This window comes from Vicugna pacos, chromosome 10 (assembly GCF_048564905.1).
Source record: "Vicugna pacos chromosome 10, VicPac4, whole genome shotgun sequence".
Classification (NCBI taxonomy): Eukaryota; Metazoa; Chordata; class Mammalia; order Artiodactyla; family Camelidae; genus Vicugna; species Vicugna pacos.
This window is the reverse complement of record NC_132996.1, coordinates 51163266-51188521: the sequence shown is the minus strand read 5'-3', so window position 1 is coordinate 51188521 and position 25256 is coordinate 51163266. Positions and strand designations below refer to the sequence as shown.

General features: G+C 50.5%; 1 protein-coding gene across 1 annotated transcript in view; it reads left to right on the top strand.

Annotated features, from left to right (window-relative positions):
• The window catches only part of ABTB2 (ankyrin repeat and BTB domain containing 2), a 170131-nt gene that overhangs the window by 116267 nt on the left and 28608 nt on the right, over positions 1-25256 (top strand). Inside the window, exons 2-3 of the mRNA XM_006198319.4 lie at positions 7963-8109; positions 14729-14942. Of these exons, the coding sequence (XP_006198381.1) occupies positions 7963-8109; positions 14729-14942 (361 nt within the window). The remainder of the gene's footprint in view (positions 1-7962; positions 8110-14728; positions 14943-25256) is intronic.

Genomic DNA, 25256 nt, shown 5'->3' with positions numbered 1-25256 from the left:
TTATTTAAATTGGGGTTTTTTTTTTTTGCCTCCGTGAACTCACAGCAGTTATAATAGTGATTTTATTTTTATTAGGATATGTATGTTCATTATGTAATCAGTTGGAAAAAACATATGAAGAATAATGGAAACAAAAATCATCTAAAGTTCTCCCATGCAGAAATAACCCTCTTTTATGTTAGATGACCTCCATTCTGGGCTCTTCATAGTAACTAGATCATAGTATTTTTTTTAAAAAATTCACTTGTTTTCTTACATAAAAATTTCATTTCAGATAACTAATTTTCTGCCATATTTGAAATGATGGACACTCCTATGTTCAGAAGAAACATTCTCTCACCCTCTTCTCTCTCTAAGTACATCTCCTCCCTGGATCCCACCCCCCACCCACCCAGGTCTCTTATAACAATCACTTTTTACGATGGCAATAAATCATATTCACTGTAAAAAGTTTAGAAAACAGTAGTTCAAGACATTTTTATGGCCCCAGCGTAGAAAGAACCACTATCACCTTGGTGGTTGTGTGCATGGGTTGGGGGGAAGGCTGATTGATATTTTAGGATGATGACTGTGTGTGTTTGTGTTCGGAATGTGTGGCCTTTATACAAAAGTGCCTTGATGTTGCCCTTGGCCCACAGGAACTGGCGTGCTCGGCCACCACAGGTCAAGGACGGCATTTGACAATAGACCATGGTCATGTGGTGGATTTTTCTTTTTTTAAGAGACGGCGGTTCCAAGACTCACACTTCCTGGGTCACTCAAGTTTTAATGTGTTACATCGATACTTTGGAGAGAGGCCACCCAGAATCTCTTAAAAAGTCTTCTAAACACCACGGAGATCTTTTTCCTCAGGAAAAAGCTCAGTGGGCCACGTGTGAGTTCTCTGCCCCGCACTGCCCGGTGTTGTGACTGTTGCTGGGTTTCCCAGAGTTCACCTTTAGGTTTAATTTCCTGAAATTGATCTGCTTGGTTACTCTGGCTTTATTTTATTCTCTTAAGAAGGGCTGGGGGGGTGGCAATGAACAGGCTGCATTTTGTTAGGGTTTTTTGCTTCAGAAAAATTAAGCAGCAATCCATGATCTCTCCTAGTCTGTTCTTTTCCTCATCCTCTGGGTCTGTGACAGAGCTGATATGTTCCTTAATTAAACAAATCACCAAAATGCCAGTGAGCCAGCATCCCTAGTGGAGACTCCAGGGTCACCCCCACTGCTTTGTTGGGCTTTTGTTTTATGGTGACCCCTCCCTCCCCCTCTAAATTCTCACCCTGCTTGGAGCCCCCTGAGAACTGGGTGAGCCAGTCCTGAGGTCAGAGGCATGGCTGCCAGCTGGAGGGAGAAGAGGCAGCCCTGGGCCAGCTCCCCAAGCAGGTCCACCACCAGCAGATCAGGGATTCCAAAGAGAGATGAATTCCAGCCCAATCTTCACTGTGAGGTTTGCTTTTTGCCATCTTTTTTTTTTTTAACCATCTTTTAAAGGGAATTGGGGGTGCTGGCAATGAGCATGCTGTACTTCAGCGGCCTCTGATCTCGCCCTGGGTTCTCTGGCCCCTGGCTCCCGGGGCAGTCATAAACGTGCATTATTATTTCACTGTTTGATGGTAAGCTCCCGGCCCCCGGGCCTCCTTTAACCGGAAGACCACCTTCAGCCGGTGGTGTTCTGCTGACTTACTCAGAGTGAGGTGTTAACCAGAGCATGATCGTGTTTGCTTTTAATTTCCTGACCTTGAAGAAGAAGGGGAAGGGGCAGTGCTAACTGGATTGGTGAGTGTGGAGGAAGCGTTCCGTCCCTGGGCTTGAATGGGGACAGCCCGGGTGAGAGGTGGTGTGGACTCCAGCGTGGGACAGGCTGGGTCTGAATCCCCGCTCTGCCGATTTCTAGCTTTGTGTCCTTTGCCGAGTGACCTGGCCTGTGTGAACCTCAGTGTCCCTCACTGATAAATGGTGCCAGTAATGGTTCTGACTAATAGTAGTGAGACCACTGCTAGGCTCTTCACATGGGCTCAGATGCTGCTTCAGCCCACACCTGGCACAGAGCCCTGCTCCATATATAATAGCCTGTCTCTGTTCATTAGTTTTGTTTTTTTTTAATTTTATGCCACCTTTTATTTTTTGTTAATCCTTTTTTTTTTTTTGGCAGGGAGGGTATTTAGGTTTATTTATTTTTTAACAGAGGTACTGTGGATTGAACCCAGGACCTCATGCATGCTAAGCACGCACCCTGCCCTTGAGCTATACTCTCCCCCCACTTTTTTTTTTCCATCCCCGTTCATTATTAACCCATGGTTCAAACCTGCTTCCCAAACTCAGTTTAGACCCCCACTCTTCTCTCTTCCTGTCTCCCAGCTCCTCACTGGACCACAGGCCTCACAGTCTAGTGGTCTCATCTTTAGATGGGTTCTGGCAGAGAACTGCATGAGCTTTCAGTTACTCTTAATGAATCATTTTTACCTAGATGATTGACAGTTCATCGAGTCAAAGCAACTTTCATTCCACTTCTACATTTTTCTCATTTCCTTCATCTTCCCCTTGCTTCAGCACCCATCCCCCAGCCTCTTTGGACTTAAAATGTCAAGAGACATACCATTCAGTGAAGCGGGTGTTTTGTTTTGTTTTAAGGATCAACTGTCCTTATACTCCATTTGGGGCTCTCTGAAAAATATTCATACTTTAACTCTTCAGCACATTGTCTCTGTATGACTAATGCACAACAACTGGGTATTAAACGTACTATATATAAAACTCCAGATCAGAGAATGGAAACACTTCTTTAAAAATAAAAAGGGTTGGATTATGTGGGCTATTTGGAAACTGTTCAGTGGGGCAGTATAATTTTTATTTTCAGAAGCTTATGGATTGAACCCCACCCAAGCTTCCAGCGCCTATGAAAACTGGCAGAAGATGCTGTGCCAAGTTTCCCCCTCAAGGGCAGTAAAAGAGTAATCTTCTGCATCCCAGGTTTCATTTTAAAGAAACAGGAGACCGGCGGTGGCCTGTGCCGTCTTCACAAATGAGCTTCCCTGAGCCGGGTGGGCGGCTAGTGAGTCTGGTGCGGAGTGTCGGGGAGGGGGACGTGGAGAGGATGCTAGACACGTGGGCTGGCACAGGGCCCACCGCAGCCACCGTGCCGGGAAAAGAACACCTGCAAGCCTGGGGAGGGCACTGGGAATGGGTTGCTGAGGTGGGGGGAGGGGATGGTTATGTTACAGTCTTGATGGCCTTTTGATGAATGATCAGAAAAGCTGAACTGTAAATCTATCTAGTTTTCACACAAAAGGGACAACTTCACATTTACAATTATGGGGGGGGTGTTATTATAACTGGGGGGAAATGAAACCAGGAAATAGTATTAACAGGGCCTGTTTGTTTCCACTGTTGACAATTCAGAAGTTAAAATAGTGGAATGAAAGTGGGGGAAAGGGTTTGAAGGGTACACTTTGGTGCTTGAGGGCCAGTTAGGGCGCAGGATCCCAATGCTGGATCAGACTTGAGAGGCCAACCAGTTGACCCCTGTGTTTTACAGAGAAGAGAATGAAATCCCCTCAATTTTGGCCTTTGGGCCAAGCCCTGCTTCGGAAAAACCTTAGCACTGCAAGTTTGGTTTGCTAGTAACCCAGTGTGCAGTCCACCGGCTGCTGGCTCGTTGCTTGCTTGTTTGGAGGAGCTGCACCCCCGCAAGCTGAAACCCAGGTTGAATTCCTGGTTGGCAGCCACCAGCAAGCAGGCAGGGTTCCCAGGCTTCTGGGCACTGGGTTTCCCATCCGACTCAATGGCGCCCTCTCTGGGCACTGGTGGTGAATCACCTGGGAAGAAGCCCAGGGCTGGAGCAGAGCCCAGCGACCAAACACGCAAAACAGATTGTAGAAACCTGGATCAGGTGTGCGTAGGCTTCTTAACTCTGCTGATTTCTCGAGAGGTGCTGGGAATTTCCCCATTTACTGGCGGAATTATTTTCATTCCTGAATTTCAGAGAAAGAAAGAATACGATCTATTCTTATCTGTGGAAAGGTATATGAACCTCTTGGTGACGGCGGTGGGGAGTCATTGAAGTGTCCCAAGCCAGAGTAAATAAGAGTGCATGACCAGAGCTAGGGATGGCGGGGACCAGGTAGAACTAGGGGAGGAGACAGGCGAGGGGCTGCTGCAGTGTCCGGTGAGGGAAGACGCTAGCTTGAACTGGCAGTGACAGATTTCTGAGATACTAAGGTGGTAAGAGCAGCAGGGCTTAGTGGGTGATTGGACACATGGGGGAGGAGGAGAGAGTTGATAAGTATGACTCACAGATCTGTCCTTGGGCAACTGGGTGGATGCGGTGCTCAGAGAAGGGACATGGAGGAGGCGGCTTTAGGGAATGAGATAATGAGTTCCAAGATTCACAGGTTGGGCAACCAGGTTGAGAAAAATTGAGTGATGGAAGATTATGGTGCTGTGTATAGACTGAGAAATGTAGAGACTCACATACTGTCCAGGCACACTGGAGTGGAACATTGTTTCAACAGAGATGCTGGTTTTGTAGAAAAGAGAGGCATCGTGCCTACTGCTCCCCCGGCCCTGCTCACACTCAGTTGTTCATTTCACAGCAACCGACTGATGCCTGTGGGTTTTCCCTGCAACTTTTACAGAGTTCAGTGAGGGTTGATTTGAGGTGTCTTGATTAACTAATGAAGGGATTAAAATTTTATTCCAGCATGCATTCTTTTCTTTCTGAATAGTGAAATAAAACAGTTTTTCTTATGGATTTTAGTAAAGGAAGTGGGGTGAGAAGAGAGGTGTCTTTTGTGTTTTTGGAAATCCCTCTTTCCAGAATACTTTTGCCCTGGGCCCATCTCGTAAAGCTGGGAATTTGTGTTCAGGGCCAAGGAGCCGTTGAAGTGTTGAGAGAATTTAAGGCAAATATTTTTGGTCTCCAATGAGAACTACTGAGGAACGGGCTTATGTGGGAGAGAGAAGAATTTCGGATTGACATTAAAAAAGTCTTTCTTAAGAAGCAGATTCAGAAAACAAGTTGTGGAACTGCATTCTGGAAAGATCAGAGGGAATGAGAAAGACAGCCTTCTGTCTGCAGAGTTTCACAAGAGGCCTCCAGGAATCCCTGACAGGCGGTGCCTGGAGACACATTAAAATGAAAGTCATATTTCTGGGTCTTTCTTTATATTTCCTCCTATCAAACCCCAGGCCCAAACAGAACTGAAGCCCTCTTCTCGCAAATACCCTCATGCTCTTTAGCTAAAGGACAAGGTGGCCAAAGTTAGGACGTGATTTCAACAGCTTGAGACTCAAGAGATTGAAATTCTAGCCTCAGTTCAGTTTTCTGTTTTGTTTTGTTTTATTTTTCTCCCAGTTCATCTTTTGATCCTCAATAATCTTGGGCAAGTCACTTAACTTGGTGGGGGTGGAGGGCATCGATGTTCTCATCTAAAAGATGGGTGCAGATAGTACCTCATGGAGTCTTGAGAATTGAATGTGACCACGCACATGAAGTTATCACAGGCCTGGCACATAGTGAGCCCTCTGTGAAAGTCAGCGTGGCTATTATCAGTAATGACTGCCCTGCCTCCCTTGCTGAGAGAGAAAATTAAGTACTCGGTGTTAGAAGTCTCTTAAAAGCAAAAAGTACTATGCAAAAGCTGTGATGCTATCAATTACTATTATTAATAATAGGCTCATAATTACTTTTGCCACAGTATTAAGTGAAAGCCGCTTTGGGTGGGTGATGACTGGGAAAATGGGAACTATTATTAATGGAGCTGCCAGCTCTTGTTACTAGATCCATTGACATAATATTTCTCTCTGGGAATCCTTTGACAAATCAGCCGAATTTCCTATTCCCTTGCCCTAAGCACTGTAAATCTGATCCACATGCCCCAGTGTTGTTTCTGGGGATTAATGATGGGGAGAAGAGGAAGAGCGAGGCCTGTGCTGGGACCTGTAGGTGCCGAGGAACCCGCCTAACTGTGGGGGTAGGGGTGCGGGTGGAGGGTTGTCTTTTGTTTTACTCATTTTAATGCTCAGAGCCAGCTCTTCCTAATGTGCTGGGTCCTCAGCTGTCAAGGAGAGGTTCCACTTTGGGAAACAGGGCTGGGGGCAGGGGGAATCCAGTCATGCCCTCCTCCTCCTCCCACTGGAAACAAAGCTTTGAGGAAGTGCTTTGATGCCCTGCTTTGGGAGTCAGCGCCCAGATGTGATGGGAGGGGCCACTGCCATCCTGGAGGGTCAAAGGGAGATTCAAGGGAGGGCAGGTCTCAGCCACATGGCAGGGCAGGGAGGGTGGGTTGGGGAAGGGCAGGCTCGGAGGGCAGGGCTGACCGGCAGCTGCACCTGCAGAGCTGTCAGAGAACGCTGCCAGGATCTGGACAGAGAAAGCCGGCCGCATGCCCCGTAAGAGTCACACCAGGCCCAGCACGGGGCTTGCATGGGTGAGATGAGCGGTGGCAACACTGTAGCAGCATTGTCACTTGCACGAGCCACCAAACCGGAATGGCCGTAGGTGAGCTTGGTGATGTGTTCATTGGACCTGGGCTCACAGAGGGGTGAAGTGTGTACATTCTAGAGCCAGTCAGACCTGGATTTGAATGCCGGCTTGGCCACTAGTAGAGCAAGTAATTCAAACGCTCTAAACGTTAGTTCCCCGGTATCTAACATGGAGACAGCAATGCCTATGTTGTTGAGAGAACAAATGAGACAGTGTAAGTAGAGCCTGCACTCCCAGCACAGAGTAAAAGTAATAGCATTAGCATCCGAAGAGCACGTACCCTGAGCCGTGCACCGGCCCACGCGTTCACATCCAGCAGCTCGGTGACTCCTGGCGGCCACATCGTGAGCCGGGTAACTTCATTATCTCTAGTTAACACAGGAGGAGTCTGAGGCACAGAGAAGTGGAGCAACTTGCTCAAGATCATACTGCTTACTGTGACAAAGCCAGAATCAGGAACCCGCAGGTTCCAGCTCCCGGCTCTGTCTTACCCTCTCTGCTGCGGGTCCTGGGACTGTTGTCATCTCGTGACGTTTCTGTGTTCAGGATGGGGAATGCTAACCCCGATTTGGCCACATCCCAGGGGCTCTCCCGTTATCTCAAGGAATTTTAGGAGATTTTCTCCATGACTGATGAAATTCCTGTGGGTGTTTTTCTTTAAAAAAAAAAAAAGTTCAGGAGGGTTGGACAGAGATGCCTTGATCAAAGAACCAGCAGTTACCAAAAACTGGGAATCTCTTGGCAACATGCTCTTAAGAACCAACATATCATTGTAAGTCAGTCTGATTTTGCTTTTCTGGTGCTTTCTAAGAAGCCACACAGTGAGTTGGAGAAATTTACAGGCTGTCACCCTCTGGGATTGATTCTGACAGCTCTGCTCCTCTGTTGTTGAAGTGCTAATGAAAAACACTAATTGGCCTTGGCCAGTAGCTGGGCTGCGGCTCCTTCCTGGAGTGGAGAAGGCAGCATCTCTTTCTCTGTGGCTCCTCCTCATCCCGTTCTTGGCTCAAAGAAGGAAAGAGGAGAGCATGAGGAAGTGACAGGACTCAGAGGGAGGTACTGCTCTTTAGGTGGGCAGGATGGACGTTTGCCTCTGACATCCCATCCCCTGAGCTCCACAAAGACAAAGCCAGGTCTCTTTGTCATCCCGGAATCCAGAAGGCAAAATGCATGGGCTGAGTGAGAGGCCCAGTACATAGTCAGTGAGTGAGGAAGGGAGAGGTGAATGCGTTCTTACATGGCCCATAGCCTCCGGAGGCCAGCTTCTCGTGCTGCTCCAAGAAAGGATGGTCTCCACTTGGTTAAAGCCACATCTATAGGTGGGCCATGCCTCATTCTGGCTCCTGTAGCACCGTCCACAGTTAGAAATCAGCTGTCCTGAGTGGAACCTTGAGACTTGCCTACCGACCCCACTCGACCAGATGGGGAGCAGGGCTGTGGCCTTCAGACCTTTGCTGCCTCCTCGGCTGACCTATCCACCTTGTTTCCTCACAGGTGTCCTCTCCCTCCCTGCGTACTTCAGTCCCTACAACGGCGGGTCCCTGGGCCATGATGAGTGCGCCGACGCCTACGCGCAGCTGGAGCTCCGGACCCTGGAGCAGTCCCTCCTGGCCACGTGCGTGGGGAGCATCTCGGAGCTGAGTAAGTGGGACACCCATGCTTCATGCCTTCTCTGAAAGATCCAGCCAGCCTTCAGGGCCAGAGGTTGCAAATGGGTGGCCCACAGGCATGTATGGTTTGGCCAGCAAGTGCACTTCATCATGTCCAAATCCAGATCTCTGGTTTCTCTAGAGAAATCAGATGCTCTGGCACTGCTGCACCCCATTCCTGCAGGACGGGGATCAGGGGAGCTGAGCAGCGGCTCAGGGGACACCACGCACTCCCTACATTGTCACGTGCCTCAGTATCTATAGCTGGCCCATCTCATTCATTTATTTTACCTGCCTGGCCCCAGAGGCTCTGGATTTACAGCCAGTATTTGAAAGAAAGCACCTCCTGAAACCTCAACATAGAAAAAAGTGGTGCTTTTCTGGCCGAAGGAGGGTGTGGTCAGTGACCCTCAACCCTGCAGTGCCCTGGTCATCTCCCAGAACCTCAGGGCTCTCTGGAACGCAGCAAGACACCCCTGGGTCTAAGTCATTACTGTTTGACAGCTGCTTCAAAAGAGAGTGTTAGGAGGCGAGAGGTACCTGCATCTCCCAGTCTCTCCCTCTCATCAGCCCAGTTATTTGAGAAATCAAACTGCTCACTCTTCCTCCTTAGTTCCCCCTCGTGGTGTCATGAGACCACCCAGTGGCGGGCAGGGACACAGGCCAAGGGTCGTAGCACATGGTGTGGAAACAGATGGAGTTTCACTCTGCTGCAGCCTTTTCCGCTTGTGATTTCTTTGAGTTTTCTGGCCCCTGAACAGTGAATGGCAAATCTTTCTGTTTCTGCAGGACACAGCTTCCTCCCTTCCTCCCCCGAGTCCTCCTCCCCTTCCCAGGACAGGAAGTCAAAGTGCCTGGTTCAAGGTCGGATTGGGAGTAGGGCTGAAGAGAAAGCAGGACTTGGGGCCCTCTGTCTCTGGGGGGCCTTGCAGCATGGCCACCTGAGTCCCCTGCCCCTCAGAGACTCTTGGGTGTACGGCTTGATCGCCACTCCTGAATGCCTTCTGGACAGCAGGCTGTCTTGGGGCTGTTTGGTGAATTCTCCTGCCTTAGAGGGGAGGGGCACACTTAGTCCTCAGTACACTGGAGAGCACCTTGGTTTTGTTTTGCATTTTGAACATTAAGTGTTCACGGCACCCTGTGAAGCACCTTAATCACATGACCTCATTTACTCTGCAGGACAACTCAGTGAGGTTTGTCCTGATGACAGAACTGAAGCTTAGAGAAGAAAAGTCATTTCCCCAAGTCTGGCTGCTAATAAGGATCAGAGTGGAGGCTTGACTTCTGCTGTGTCTGGCTTTAGCAAACCTCTTAGCTGCTTGGGCTATGAGCTTCCTAGACATGGCTAGCAGCCCGGCCTCCAGCATCTAAGGGCAGCTGAGGTCAAGGTTGGAACCTGATCCTTTGTCTTTTATCATAGAGGCCTCTGTGCCGGTTACAGTCCACAGTCAGACACAAGGGGAGCTTTTGAAACTTCCCTCAGGAGAAGGGCTTGACATCATTCTGTCCTTGCCGTTCAGCCCAGGGACCAAGTCCTATCGGTTCTACCTTCTAAAATTATCCCAAGTTTTTGCTTGCCCCTTTCCCCACCTCCACTGCTACCAACTCAGCCCAAACGGGGATATTTAAAACCCAAATTGGATTATGTCACTCATCTGCTCAGTATCCACTCCATTACCCCCTTGGCTTCCCAACACTCAGTGAAACCCAAGATCCAATATACGATCTGGTTCATTGCCTACTACTCTTCTCTTGTTGATAGTGCTTCAGCCACCGTAGCCCTCCTAGCCAAGATCCTCCCACCCCAGGGCCTTTGCACTAGCCGTTCCTCTGCTGGTGACCTTTTCCTCCAGATGCCCAAACATGTTAGTCCATTCTTCAAGTCTCTGCCCAAATGACACTTGCTAGACACCCCGCAGAGAAGGATTCTACCCTCGTTCCTCTGTCTCCTGTTATGGCTTTGGTTTATTCAAAGCACTAATCGACACTTGACATTTGTCATGTATTTACTTGTGAATAGATGGTCATCTCACTCATATGGTTAGAACATCAGCTTCATGAGAACTGAGACTTTCTCTGTTGTGTCCCCTGCTGTGCTGTATTGCTAGTGATGAGAACAGTACCTGAGCTGTGTGTGTGTGAAGGAAATGAGTTCTCTCTACTGTTCAGTTTTTGCCTCCTAAAACCCACCTAGAAATGGTCCTCATCCTGGCCCAGGCACTCCTCAGGCCAAAGGGAAGACGCCTCCCCATAGCATCCTTCACAGACAACCCAACAGGCGATGTCATGTGCCAAGTTGCTTGAGCTCCCTCGCTCTGAAACCAGAGATTTTGCTAACTATTGTGAAGGAGGGAGGAGACGAAGGTGGAGGCAGATATTGCAATTTTTTTCTCCGAGACTAAAGAACTTAATGAGGCTAGTGATACTTGGCGCTGAGCTCCTCATACTTAGAAGTTTACCTCGAGTTTAACGTGCACTCACTCCCTGCACCTCGCCAAGACCAGCCTGCCAGGTAGGTTAAGAAGTTTCATTCTTGGATTAGGTCCAGCTGCACAGGGAGCTCGGGCACTTCCTCTGTCCCTCTCTACCCATGGGAGTGTAAGTGAGAGGGAATAAGAAGTAAATAAGACACTTCTCTTTAAAGGGAGCCAGATGATATAGGCCTTATTTTGGAGACTGTGCTGAATTCCAGGCTCTCCCCTCCTGGTTTTATTCGATGGCTCCTACTGGGGCTTGGACAGACCCCAGAGGAAACCTGTAGCACATCTGATCCAGGCTCTTGTGATTAACAAGCAGGGAGGGCTTGCTTTTCCATGCCTTGTGGGTGTTTCTGGGCTTCAGATTGAGGTCTCATTGAACGTCAGATCCATTGATTCTCACGTACAAGAGCATTTCGGAAGAAGCTCTGAGTGCCCAGCTGGACCAAACGAAGAGCACGGCCCCATTAGGGCCACAGCTTCCCAAACTTGTTGTGTGATGGGTCAGGGATGGTATCCCCCAACCCTGTTGCAAACTGAAACTTTTATAAAATATAATAAAAAGGAATGTCTAGAAACATGAAATAAAGCACAGGTAAGATGCAAGCCAATTTTTTAAGAAGTTACTAGATTCAACAGGCTCGGGAAGATTTTTCAGGCTCACTGTCAATTCTGAAATGAACTTGTGAACCAGTAACCAGCAGTTCGCAGACCACACGTCAAGTAGTAGTGTCACAATGGTCAATGGCTGACAGCATGTGTTTGGGACACAGGGACCTGAGTTCAAGTCCTGGCTGGCTCACCTATTGCTTGTGCAACTGGACAGATCATTTAATTTCCGTGAGCCTGTGTCCTCGTCTATAAAATGGAAATGGCTCCCCTGTGGGATGGTTGTAAAGACTAGAGATTTTGTCTATCTTTTCATGTCCATCATGAAGCCTAGAAAATAGAAGGTGGCAGCAGGGAATCCACTCTGGGAGGACATCCAGGGCAAGCGGCTGTCTTTGGCTGTAACCGGGTAGATTTTAGATGCCTGATGGGAGTTGTCCTTCTGGTCATTTAAAGAGACTGACAGCCCGCAGCTGGGCTTAGAGAGAAGCATCCAGGAACTCCACCTCCAGTCACCATTCTGCTGCCTTCATGGTTTCCTGAATCTTCTTTGTTCCTGGCTTCCCTTTTAGGGAAGCCTTCAGAGGCACTTCTTTTCCTTCCTTGAGTTTCTTGCCTGCATTCTGGCTGGAAATGTGCTGCTAAGGGTTCTCCACCAACAACAAGGAAACAATCTTAGGCGTAATTAATGCTAATGACTCTACCTTGTTGCGCTTTGGAAATGATATTTCAGCAAGGTTTCTTTGATGCTATCGGGGACTCTTTGAATTCTCCTCCTTGTGGTCCCAAGGTCACGCCAATAGTTATGACATTTAGATCTGGAGAAACGGGAGCCAGGTTTCAATTTACTGCAGTCAACTCAGTTTTGGGAGGCGGCTTGGCCTGAGGGTTGGTGCCAGTTTCTACCACCCAGGAGCCTGAGGCCAGGGCTGGGATCTGGCATTTCAGGGCTGGACTCCGCCTGTCCTGGGAAATTCGGGGCAGTGCTTGACTGCAGGCAGAGGTCCTGGAAGGAAGAGCACCACCGGTGGCCTGTAGGATAGAGGACTGAAAACAATAGGATGGTAGTAACAATGGTGTTATATTTAACTTTTACCAAGTACTTACTCTGGGGCAAGCAGGATGTTTAGTGTTTTATGTTTATTATTTGAATCCTCAGAATTTTTAGGTTGGAAATGATTATTTCCATTTTACAGAATAGGAAACCAAGGCTTTGATAACTTCCGTGAGGCACACGGGTTGGAAGTAGCAGAGCCCTCATTTGAAGCCAGGCAGCTCTGACTCTGGAATCTGTGCTCTTATCCATTTTTAATGGAGGTACTGGGGATTGAACCCAGGACCTCATGCATGCTAAGCATATGCTCTACCACTTGAGCTATACCCTTCCCCTTGCATTCATTTCATTTTAAAATACAACTTCCAGCGGGGCCTGGAAGTGGTGATTCTCAAGCCTGACTGGACATAAGACTCACTGAGGGAACTTTTACAAAATACAGATGCCTGGGTCCTGCTCCAGACCTGCCTGGGAGCCAGGTGACAGGACCTCGCTGCCCACGGCCCTCCTGGCCCTGGGGTTTGTCAGGAGGCCCCCAGGCAGCTGAGCTACAACTGCGGGATGAGCAGAGGCCGCTGTGTAGACAGGAGTGAGACCCAGGAGTGGGGGCATGGAGGGCTCTTTCCCAGTGGAGATCTCCAGTTCCAGGGCTGTCGCCGTCCCTGCTTGAAAGCTAGATGTCATCACTGTGGCTATGATGGCAGAACTTGGCAGCCAGTAAGCTCAAGTCAGGCACCGCTGGAAGTTGTATTTTAAAATGAAATGAATGCAAGGGGAAGGGTATAGCTCAAGTGGTAGAGCATATGCTTAGCATGCATGAGGTCCTGGGTTCAATCCCCAGTACCTCCATTAAAAAAAGAACTAATAAATAAACTTAATTATCTCCCACACCAAAAAAAAAAAAATTAGAATGAAAGCATAAGGCTCCTTTTTTTTATTGAAATATAGTCAGTTTGTGATGTGTCAATTTCTGGTACACAGCATGTTTCAGTCATACATATACATGCATATATATTTGTTTTCATGTTCTTTTTCATTATCGGTCACTAGAGATATTGAATATAGTTCCCTGTGCTATGCAGAAGAAACTTGTTGTGTATCTATTTTATATATAGTGGTTGGTATCTGCATATCTCAAACTCCCAATTAATCCCTTCCCATTCTGTCCCCCCCCCCCGGTAACCATGTTTATTTTCTATGTCTGTGAGTCTGTTCCTGTTTTGTAAATAAGTTCATTTGTGTCTCATAAGGCTACCTTTTCATTCTCCACATATTTGCTGAGTTCCTGCTGCACAGTAGAAGCCGTGCAGGGCTGGGGACGCAGTGGCACAGAGTATGAGACTCAGATGCTGTGTAAGGCAGGTTGATGGAATAAGTGAATGCTGAATGACAGGTCACTTGTCATATTAAAACCTGCTCATTTCTCCCACCTTAGGGTCAGCCTTGTCCAGAGGCTTTCTCTGAAAGGGGCTATCTGTTAGGAATCGCCACAGAGAAAGGGAGCTGACCCACCAGGGACGCCCCCCTGACTTTTCAGGCCTGAGAAGAACGGAAGGCGCCACTTTTCCTAGAACGAGGGGCCCGCAGGTGCCTGGGGCCATTTCACCCATCCTTTCTCAGCATTGTGGCCTCGCACAATGATGGGATGTTTCCTGTCCCGGGCTGGTGGGCTATTGAAAAGTCTTGACTTGGTCAGAAACAGCACAGGATATGGGGACCTGAGGACCCCATGGCCTAGATCACAGTTCACTTCATGGACGTTGGAATCATATCAGTCTGGATTCAAATCTAGACTCTACCATTTACTAAACCTCTGGGTGCCATGGCATACCTGTGACCAGGGAAATGCATGGAGGCAGTGAACGTTTGTGTACCGAATAAGCCTCAATTTCTTCATCTGTAAAATGGGGATAATACCTGGGCCCAGCATTGTAAGGATCAAATGAAATCCTACTTTAGAAAACAGAACACTCGGCACCCAGTAAGCATAGCGGGTGGTGGAGGGGGTGGTTCTTACTTGAGGCCATGCAGAGGGAGGTACCTTTTCTGCAGAACATGGGCTTTGCCCCAGAAAGCACGGGGGAGAATCACCGTGCGGCCTGGTGCTGCTGGCGGAGGCTGGGAGAAGAGGCCTGGAGACTCCCATGGTCTGGGAGCTGGGGGAAGGCCCGGGGTGGTGGAGAGAGTGGGGATGTTGAAAAAGAAACCTTATTAACATAAGTTCTGGAGGGGCGGGCCCTGCCAAGTGTTTCATTCAGTTGTAAAGGCCAGACTTGAAGTGAAAGGGAATCTGAATTGCTATTGTGCGTCTAGGTGACAGCTTCCACCTCCACCTGTTGCCTCTGGGTAAACAGTAATTACCACTCTGCTTAGGGAGCTGCTTCTCTTTAGCTGGCAAGCATCCTAATGTGGGCCTGGAACTCAGACTTTGTTTTCTTTTTTCTCTCCCTCCTTTCTGCCCTTCCTGCCAGGTGACCTGGTCTCCCGCGCCATGCACCACATGCAGGGGCGCCACCCACTGTGTCCTGGCTCCAGCCCCGCCCGCCAGGCCCGCCAGCCGCCCCAGCCCATCACCTGGTCCCCTGACGCCCTCCACACGCTCTACTACTTCCTGCGGTGTCCCCAGATGGAATCCATGGAGAACCCCAACCTGGACCCCCCCAGGATGGCCCTGAACAATGAACGGTAGGGATCTGCCTTGGGCTGGTCACCTGGTGGGCCATGCTACCTAGTGTGTGTCAACTGACTGAGTGACTGACAAGGTGGAAAAAGAGCCCTCGCCCTGGCCTGTGTGCCTGTGAGGAGGCGGCCTGACCTGGGCGTGGACTGGAATTCAGATGTATGAAGGCCTGGTCTTGGAGTGCAGCGGGATTTTTTCACCCTGGGCTGAATGGTGTGAGGTCACTGAAGCTCAGAAGGTGGGCTTTGGCCTCTGTCTCGGGGCTGCCAGCTCTAGCACTCACTAGCTGGGCTCTCTGAGATTCAGTTGCCTCTTTTATAAAATGAGGTATTCATACCTGCTTAGAAAGGTGGTTGTAAGACTTGAGTGAGCTAGTGCCCTCAGAAAAAGCGCTAAGGACAGTGGGTGGTAACTGGCCCTCCATCAGTGGTAGCTGTCACCTCTTTTGATGACAACAGTGTCACTGTTAGCATTTTTGTTAGGGATCTCAGGCATATTTTGCCCTGTCCACTCATTTTACAGATGAGAACATCATGGCTCTGGCAGATTATTTGATCTCTAGCAGGTTAGTGGATGAATAGCTCCAGGATCTCAGGCCTGCTGGCCCCTAGTCTAGTGCTCTCCACAGGGTCTCAGCCCTTTCCCAGCTGGGCAAAGGGCTGCTAAGAACAGATGTGCAGGTTGTACACTGCACAAGGGGACCCAGTGAGGGGCATGAGTAGGGGACATACATGAGGCCATGTCAGCTTGAGGATAGGATACCCGTTCTAAATGGTCTACTCAGAGGGTCGTCACCTTTTAAAAGTTTTCTGTCCAGGAAAGATGCTTTTTTACATTTTGTCCAATATGTATGCTGATGTGAGCCTCAACTGGAGGCTACCGTATGGCCACCCAAGGCAGGGGCAGTCCATGGGCTCAATCAAGAGTGGTGTAATTAAAGGTCCAGGGGGTGGGAAGGACTTGCCTTCAGTTTAGGAAGTCCTGTCAACGAACATTACACCTCATAGCAGGGCCTAGGAGAGGGGCGGGGCCTAGGAGAGGGGCGGAGCCCAGGGGTCTGTGCCCCATGGTGGAGGAAGGTGATCTGAGACCTTGATCCAGAGAGTGCCACTGCTATCCCCACCCCATCTCCAGCTGCCCAGTGTCTTTGATATGCACTGAGTCTCAGCAATTTTGTGGTCCTCATACCCGCTCCACAGCCAGGCCCCCCTCTTCAGGGCCTCCACAGTCACGAAAGACAAAGGTACAAAGGTAGATTCCCACACTAGCTCATTTAAAACAGCCGTGAGGAAAACCCTGGCAATCCTGTGGACACATGACAAACACTGGGAGCAGGGGATGTAGTGGCTCAGGGGTCAGGTGGCCTGGGCACAAACAGCAGCTCTGGAATTCATGAACCTTGAGAAATCTGCAAGGTTTCAGACCTCCCTGGGCCTCAACTTCCTTGGCTGTTAACACAGGGCAGTAACAAAGCAGCTGTGTGACGTGCTGATTCAGTGATGATCGGTAAGAGTTTATTGATCATTTGCCATGTGCCAGGCACTGTGCTGAGCACTTTACATGTGGGTGCCCACTTACAGGAAATAGGTGCAGCTCCATTTTACAGATGGGTAAGTGGAGGCACAGAGAGTCAGTTGCTTACCAAGGCTGCACTGGCTCTGCTCATAACCATTATACCATCCCATCTGTCGTTATGAGGGCAATGAAGCAGTGGTGGCCCAGTGCACACATGTACTAGATCCCAGTAAACACTACGACTGCTGCTAGTGGTGTCATTATTAGATCACTGTTGTCTTATTTCTCTGGGAGCTGGACAGTGAATGAGGGCAGAGGCAGGTCACCCTGGGCCTGACACAGAGCAACAGGGCAGCAGGTGCAGGCCTCAGATTTCCTGAAGGGATGGGGAGCCAGAGCACAGGCCCTGTGCCCCAGCTGTTTCTGCTCTGGGGAGAAACTTTTGTGGTTACCAGAGCCAGCTGAGGGGGAGAAGGGGCAAGGTAAACATCTGGAGGGAGGGGGGAGGGGAGGGGAAGCTTGCTTGTTGTTTGGTGAGGTCCCCAAAGGTGCTAGACTGGGTCTAAGGCCGGGTCACCCAGGCAAAGGTGGCTGGGAGAGGAGGACGAGGAGCCTTCCCTGGACCCACTGCCCTGGGCTGGCGTAGCCCTCCAGCTGTGACGTGGCTGCTGGTGGTGGCGCTGAGCAGGGAGGGGCTCTCCTGCGAGTGCTGTGCCTGGAATCCCTTGGATGTCTTTGTGGCTACCCTCTGGCTTTCCCCCCGGGAGGATTCCCAGCCCCTGATGCTCTGAAACAGCATCAGGGTTTCTGTAAGCCCCGAGCTGCTTGTCTGTATGTGATCCTGATAGCTGAGCTTGAATGGTAACATAACACACGGGATGTGTTTAGATACCTCGTTATTTAAAAACCACACTGTCTTGGCACCACTTGGCGGCACCAAGAAATTGGTTGCAAAGGCATCTTTCCATGAATCATTTTAAATGAGTATTAGACACATGGGAAATTGGAACCACCACTAGGAAAACAGAATCCCCAAATTTCAGATTCGAGTACTGAAAGGAGGACACCTAATATAACCAGGCCAGCGGACAGCCTGCTGGTGGCCAAGTTCCTGGCGGCTAAGTGGGTCCTGCTGAGCTTGGACTCACTCACCCTGGGGGCCTTGGAGAGCCCGCTGGTCTTTCACTGCAGCTGGGCTGCGTGTCCCCACAGGCACTGCCTCTCTGATACCCTCCAGAGCTCTGGGGAAGACCTTCTCTCCTGGACACAGAGGAGCTGAAGTTGGCTAGGGCTCCAGAGTGACACAGGTTTGCTTTTGTGAGTCTGAGGACGTCTGTCTGTCGCTTTCCCTCTCCTCCGCTACTTCATTCCCTCGAAGTTGCTCCCTCTGTCCCACGTCAGGAGCATGGGAGTCAGGTCCCCCAGGCAGAATTGGACAGAGCCTCTGGTTTCAGGTGTGATGGTGGGTGGCCCGGAGGCCTTCCGCTTGGGGGTTTGATGGTTTGGGGATTTCTGGGTCCGTTGGGACTAAGGAACCTCTTCCATGGCCTCACACACATGGGTGGAGGAACTTAGTTTGGTGGCTTGGGTTTGGCCCATGGCACCACTGATGGCAGGGCCACCCAGTCTGCGCTCATAGGTTTCTGCTTTGAAGAAAGTACCTTTCTTCCTTCTGGTTGGAGGCTGTGTGTGACCACAAACGTGCTGACAAAGGGCAGGCAGGCCATGCGTTGCTCCCTCTGTGTGAAGCTCATCCTGGGGTCCCTGCTAAGTCACGCGCTGCCTTCGCACTGGTTACCAGGCCCTCAGCATCTCTCCACAAGGACCTTTCTCCCCAGAGCCTCCTGCTCTGGGTTTGGGAGGAAGGAGGGGGTTGTAGACGGGAGCTCCAGGTGGCATGGGGGCACTGTGCAAGGTACAAGAAGACCCTCTGACGTTCTTCTGTCTGCTGCCACAGAGAGCCGGGCCGCCCCAGGGAAAAGAGCACAGGCTTCAGAGCAGAGACCTGGTCTCAGATCAGCATCTCACACTGGCCCCTCCAGGCCTCGGGCTCCTCATCTGTGAAATGGGGCTGAGTGACCCCCTCAGGGAGGACAAAGTAAGATACTTGTAAAAGGAGCCATCTCTTCCTTTTAAAGGGCAGTTCTACCTCCTTCTGTTTCTTTTGTGCCCCACAACGAATCAGCAAGGTGGGTGCTAGCATCGCCTACATTTTACAGATGATGGCATGAGGCCGGGGGCAGGGGGAGCGGGAGCACACCTAGTTGTTGAGTTTCTGGGCAGGGATTCGACTCAGGTCTCCCTGACCTGGAAGCCGTCGCCCTTCATCGTGCCAGCCTACAGCTTTCCCACCCGGCAGCTAAGACCCAGTCCTAAAGTTCTAAGACAGTCTGGGTGGATCCTGGCCCTTGGGGCCACCCCGTCCGGGGCCATTCCAGCCCCACCTGCCTCTCCTCTCCCAGGATGCCTCCTTGCCACCCTGGGAGAGCCTCGCAGCTGGAACCGCCCTGCACCCTCCCCAGATCCCTTTCTTGCTGGCAGCTTGCATCACTGGCACCAGTGAGGCACAAGGCAGGGTCTGAGACACAGGATTAGTCACAGCTGCTGCCCTGCGGGGCATGTCATCACCCGGGACCCAACTTAGAAAGTGAAAGGACTTGCTGTGAGAGACCAGCGTTACCCAGGGAGATGGGGGGAGCCTCCTTCCTGCAAAAAGTCTGGAGGAGAATGGTCAGGCATCTGGCTTGCCAGTCGTGCCTGGAGGCAGAGGGATGGGTAGCTGGAAGAGCATCCTGGGCAGAGGACATCGTCGTCCTGGGAATGAGGAGTTGCTGGAGGTGGGAAGAAAGGCTGTGCAGACATGCAAGAGCAGAGGGAGGTCCGGCAGCTTGCCAGCAAGCTGCTGGAAGACAGCATCATGAAGCAGAGCACACGGAGGGAGGCAGATACAGCTGGAGATGCAAAGGGGCCGAGGTGGACAGGGCGTGATCTGATTTTCTGCTTCAGAACCTCGGGCGAGGAGGGGCTCAGGCTCACCAGGCAGTGTTCCCAAGCTCAGCAGCAGCAGAGAAGCCAGACCCTTGAGGAATATCTGGGAATATTGGGAACGAAGAGGGGCCCCTTGTCCACAAACCAGTCCATTTGCTTAAGCTTCAAGCCCTGGCTTCTTGCTTCCCTTTCCTCAGCCCTGCACGGTGCCCCTTCGTGGAGGGCCACACACTCCGTGGACTTGGGGCCTGCTGGTGTGCAGAACGTTAGGCCAGGAGGGGTGTCTGATCCTGGACGGAGCCTAGAAATATCTTCTGTCTTGTGCTTAGCCAGCAGAGCCCGGTCTGAGGGGGAGCCTGCTATTCCAAGACGCGCATTTGAGATCTAACTTATCACTCTCTGATTTTAAAACCTTCAATCTGTCACTCAGTCTGTCCAGAGCCCAGGTTCTGCGGACAACTAACATTTAGACTTCCTGGCCACCCGTAGGGGTACGAGTGCTCAATACGTTAACATAGCGCTTTTAGAATGGTACTGGGACACAGTCAGTGCTCAGTGTTCGCTGCCATGATGGTTAGCAGCTGGCTGAGACCAGGTGGCAGGATGGAATGTGGGACTTGTGGGGAGAGAAAGGAGCAGTGTGAGAACGCAGAGACACAATCCGCAGGGATGCCGGAGGGAGCTGGGACCTCGTGGGCCAGAACAAGGGGAGGGCTGAGCTTGTGGCCTAGACGGTCCTGCCCTGGCTGTCCAGCTCGGTGGTCTCTGTGACTGGCTGGTTTTTATTGGCCCTCTCCCTACCCATCCCCTCGCAGGGCCTGGGCCACTCTGAGAGTGAGGGAGTTCCAGGGAGCCCTGCCCACACTGCTTCCTTGATGCCGTGAAGAGAGGTGCACCTAGTAAGATCCCCTCCATGCTGTCTGGCGCGTGGTCCTGCACCCTGAGGCCTGGAGTGAGTGCTGGTTTGACACTAGTCTTAATCCCCAGTTCCTGTGCAGCCGTTTTCACTCAGGCTCGGGCCTGCTCCGAGATCGAAGCTCTTGTCCAGGTGAGATCCTGGTGGAAGGGGCTGTGTGTCCAGCTCAGCACTTGGCTGCCCTGATCCGTGTCACGCTGGCCACGAGGGCTTCTGCAAGTGTGTGAACAGAACTCAGAAAACCTGGAGTTAGCAAAGGTGCTAACCTTACGGTCCCCCCCACCGCACCCCGCTCCACCTGAAGTTCGTACCACGGCCTCGGGTCATCCTGGAGGGATCATCTCTGCTACCTTCTAGCAGCGTGACTGGTCAGCCCATCTTTCTAGGCCTCAGTTTCCTCATCAGCAAAATGGTGAAGATAATAAGATGGTTACTCAGGTTAAATGAGAGCGTCCAGCGAAGCACTCAGCTCAGCGCCTGGCACATAAAAGTACTTGTAAATGGTGACCGCCACCCACTCCTCGTTACTGTAATGGTCAGAAACGTGCTTAGATGACGTGTCTGACACTGAGACTAGTCTCCTTCCCTTGACATAGGATGATGTCTCTTAAAACATGGCTCTCAAGTGGCATCTGAGTTAGTAATACGACTACTAATACAATTACTATTACTACTGACGTCACTACCATAACCACTGTCGCTACCAATAATAATAATTAATAAGACAGCTTCCAATATTACCCTACTTACAAACACTCCTGCTAATTCTAGCTGGCATTACAGAGCACATATTAAGTGACAGATACCACCTTACATGCTTTGCTTATTAACTCGTATTTCTCGCTGTACTTCTCTGTCCATCAGCGGGGAGGGGAGAATTATAAAGAGAATGTGAGAATTGTGAAGAGTGGCTTATGAGACTGGGTCTCCTGCCTAATGAGAGAGGCAACAACAAGACAGAAAGGGGGAAAACTGAGCACAAACCACCAGACGGTGTGAGAGGAAGCTTGGTGGGATGGTACCGTTACATTGGCCCCCAGGCCCTGCTGCTGGCCTGGATTCCATCCCAGCTCTGCTGGCTACGAGCTGGGTGGCCCGGGTCATTTAGCCTCTGGGCCTCAGTTTCTTTTCAGCCCGGGCCTAATAGTGCCAGCCTCATAGTGGTGTTGCGGGGATTGAGTGAATATACGTAAAGCGTGAGTGCCTGGTCCACGGTGTGTGACAGTCATCATCACTGTCATCACCACTGTCCTCCTCCCCCTCCTCCTTCCCATGTTCTTCTTCCTCTTCATCATCATATCCCAGAGGACCTTTGAGAAGCCTGGAGTCGCTGAGGGGTGGCGTCAGCACAGCCTGGGATTTTAACTGGGTCTTAAAGGACAGCTACCCAACATTGGGACGAGTGGGGTGATGTGGGCAGCAAAAGTCACAGAAGGATTTTGTTGCTTCCAAGTGCATGTTTCATGTCAGAAATGGATCTACGTTTTTTTGGAGAGTGGGTTACCAAATTACTTTATTTGAAGGGAATGTAAGTAGATGTTTTGGTACAACTTATAGGAAAGGTAAAGATATGGATCTACATTTTCAAAACACAGAATTAAGTCTTTGTTTTTGTTTAAAGTCATCACTGATTGTTGTTTAAGTAGCTAATGCTTCGAGGTGGGGCTTGAGGGGTTTTCCTGTGGAGACCTGTGTCCTCAGAGGTGCCTGTGCAGAGGGGCAAAACCAGCCCCTCCTCTCCAGCTGTGTGGTCTGAGCAAGGCTCCTTACCTCCCCAGCCCTGGTTTCCTCCTGTGTAGAGACAAGATCCAAGCAGTGCCTACTGCCTGGGGGCCCCCCAAGTTCTGGGGCAGTGCCCCCGACACAAGTGAAGTGCATAGCGAGGAGAGGCCCCTCTTTGTTCCAGCCCAGAGGCAGGAGGGGAACGTTCCCCCTCAGATGAGCACCCTCGGGTAGGCTGCGTGCTCAGTCTGAAGAAGTGGGCTCGTTAATCTTTTGCTCAGCTTGCGAAAGTGTTTTCTTATCAAATAATAGAGATGATGGCAGTGGTGGCTTGATGCTACTGACTTGTGGTTCCCTTAAATACCATTTCAAGAAGATGTGCAATGTTAAGCTCTTTTCTCTTTCCACTCTCCACTTTTGTGCATTAAATTTCCATCTGTTTACCCAAAATGGAACTGAAAGAAACAAAAACAGCTATTGGGTGAATTAAGTACTAGTTTCCATGTATTCCCCAGGCTGGTGCACCCAGTGACCTCTGAAGTGACTTGTAAGTGACCTGCAAGTGACTTGCCTGTGGTCCACAGTGCACACAGGGAGCCACACCTCCCACCCCCAGTCACTCTCCAGCATCTCACCTGCTTTTTCTTTCGAGCACCTCCTCTGTGTGAAGTTCCCTTGTCTGTGGATTTGTTTGCTTCCTTTTCTGCCCTCCTCACCCCTCTAGAAGGTAAGCACCATGGGCTGGCCCTGTTCCCACTGTGACCCCAACACATAGAACATTTCCTGGCACAGAGTAGGCAGTTAAATATTTTGTCCAGTTAATGAAATAAGCTGCAGACCCTAAAGGCTAGACTCGTGTAGTCAGACCATCTGCAGGGTCTCTGCTCTGCCATTTTCTGGCTGTGGGACTATGGGCAAGTTAATGTCTCAGGACTCAGTTTCCCCAGCTTTTCGTGGAGAATGGCTTGATCTACTTCCAACGATTTTTGAGGGGATCAAATGAGGTAATACGCTGAAATGACTTAGCCCAGAGTAAGGTCTTCACACATGGTAGCTGCTATTAGTATAATTACTGTTTTCATAAACCTGTGAAAGGACTAGAATAACTAACCTGTGTTCAGTGCATAAATAACCAAAAACACTGCTGAATTTAAAAATCACATCTACTCAAAATGAGTGTTTTCTTTCCCTCTCAAATGTACCTCTTTCAGTCCCTGACTGTAATTCCTTCTTCACCCACCCCTGACAGTAGCCAGGGGCCCAAGCAAGTGACAGAAGATGAGGTCGACCAGATGTCACAAAGGACTAATTCAGTGAGAACCATGTCAAACAGAGATGTTGTACAAACTTTGGATTTATCTCATCCTACCACCTGAGGATCTCCAAGAACTCTGAAGACTGGATTTCACCCACTCACTGGTTCAAAGACCAAGCGGCGAGTCACCCACTCCAAAGTGGAGTACTCATGTCCTGGGCCGCTCGCTTGCTGGTTTGACCGCCGTGCCTCCATGTAATGGGCTGCCATTGTCCAGTGTAAAGCATGGGAGGGATATGATCTGATTTATTTTTACATGGGCTGGAAGCATCTGGACAAACCTTTACAGTTTATCAAGCACTTGAAACACCCCACTCTCTAACAGACCCTCACAAGCTCTCAGAGGAAGCCGATTCCACTCCCATTTACAGATGAGCACACTGGGGTCTTGGGAGGGTGAGAGGGGCAGCCAGGTTCACAGCTAGAAGGAGGCAGATCTGAGTTCAGGCAGGGAGGTCCAATGGTAAGAATGCAGTGAATTCAATGTCTGGCATGATACCTCATTCCTGCCTCCCAGGAGAAAGGGCAAGACCCTGGGAGCCGGTCTCCCAGTCAGCACCTTCTGCCCGGTGTGACTTGAGCAGCTCGCTCTCAACTCCTCGGGGCCTCTTCCCCAGCAGATTGAGTTCTCTGGCTCTGGGTGGCCAGCCGAAGGCGGGCATATGTCCAGCATCCGAGAAGGAGTGAGCCAGGGACTGGGGGGGCAGACAAAGGAAGTGGCAGTGCCAGATAACAGGGGATGGAGACAGAACAGGATCCTGCCCCAGCCATTGACAAGTGCCCAGGGGCGGCCTGTTGTGTATGACTTCCTGTCCTGTTGTTGTGCCCACCTGTCCCCACAGAGGAGGAGAAGACTGGGAACTACCAGGCCCAGGGGCCTCCTTCATTAGGAGTGTTAGGAGGGTTTTTGCAATGCGGCAGCCACAGTCCCCTTTGTCTGTGGTATTGCCAAGATCCCAGAGAGTGCCTTGGTGCTGGGAAGTCCCAACTCAAAAGGGAATGAAGTTTACTTTCTTAAAGAAGGGGGAGAGGGGAGGGGTCCATGAGGGGGGGAGGGGGAGGGGGCGGCGCGGCTAGGCAGGTATAGTTCAGCGGTAGAGCACGTGCTTAGCGTGCAGGAGGTCCTGGGTTCAATCCCCAGTACCTCCATTAATAAATAAATAAAAATTTATAAACAAGAAACCTAACCCCCTCCCCTCAAAAAAATTTTAAAAAAGAAGATGGCTTCTGAGGCCGAGCTGTGGACCTTCCAGACACTGAGGACGCGGGCAGGAATAGGAGCTCAGGAGATGTCTGGAGTCAAGCCGGGCTGCTTTCTGGCATGCTCCTACTTGCCTGCCAACCAGCTCTCCAGATTTCCCTCCTCCCACAAGACTGGCTGCCTCTGACAGCTGCCTCCTTTGCTGCTTTAATATTTGAGATCTGGGGGAAGAAAGCTCTTCGGGGGTGGAGTATAACCCCCGGCACCTTGGGGCCCAGCCCGGCATCCCCTTGCCTGCTGCCTTCAGGGCTAATGAGGTGGTGGATGCAGAAGCTGGAGTCTGGGCTGGGCGCTGGGGCAAGCCTTTCCCCCCTTGTGCCTGCCTTCCATTTCTCCGCTGGCCAGCGGCTCACAGCATCCAGTGTGTGGCAATTTGGTTTCAGGAAAGACCCCAGAATCTTTTCTGTTTAGAGCTAGGCAGATCACCATTGGCTAGCTATGTGACCTTGGACATGTGTCCAAATCTCTCCAAGCCTCAGTTTCCACATTTGTAAAATGCAAACTCATAGTTACACCTCCCTTGCAGGGTGGCTGTATTAGAGGGTAACATTTGCAGAATGGCCTCATGCTTCCTTGGCACATAGTAGGCCTTCAGCACATCA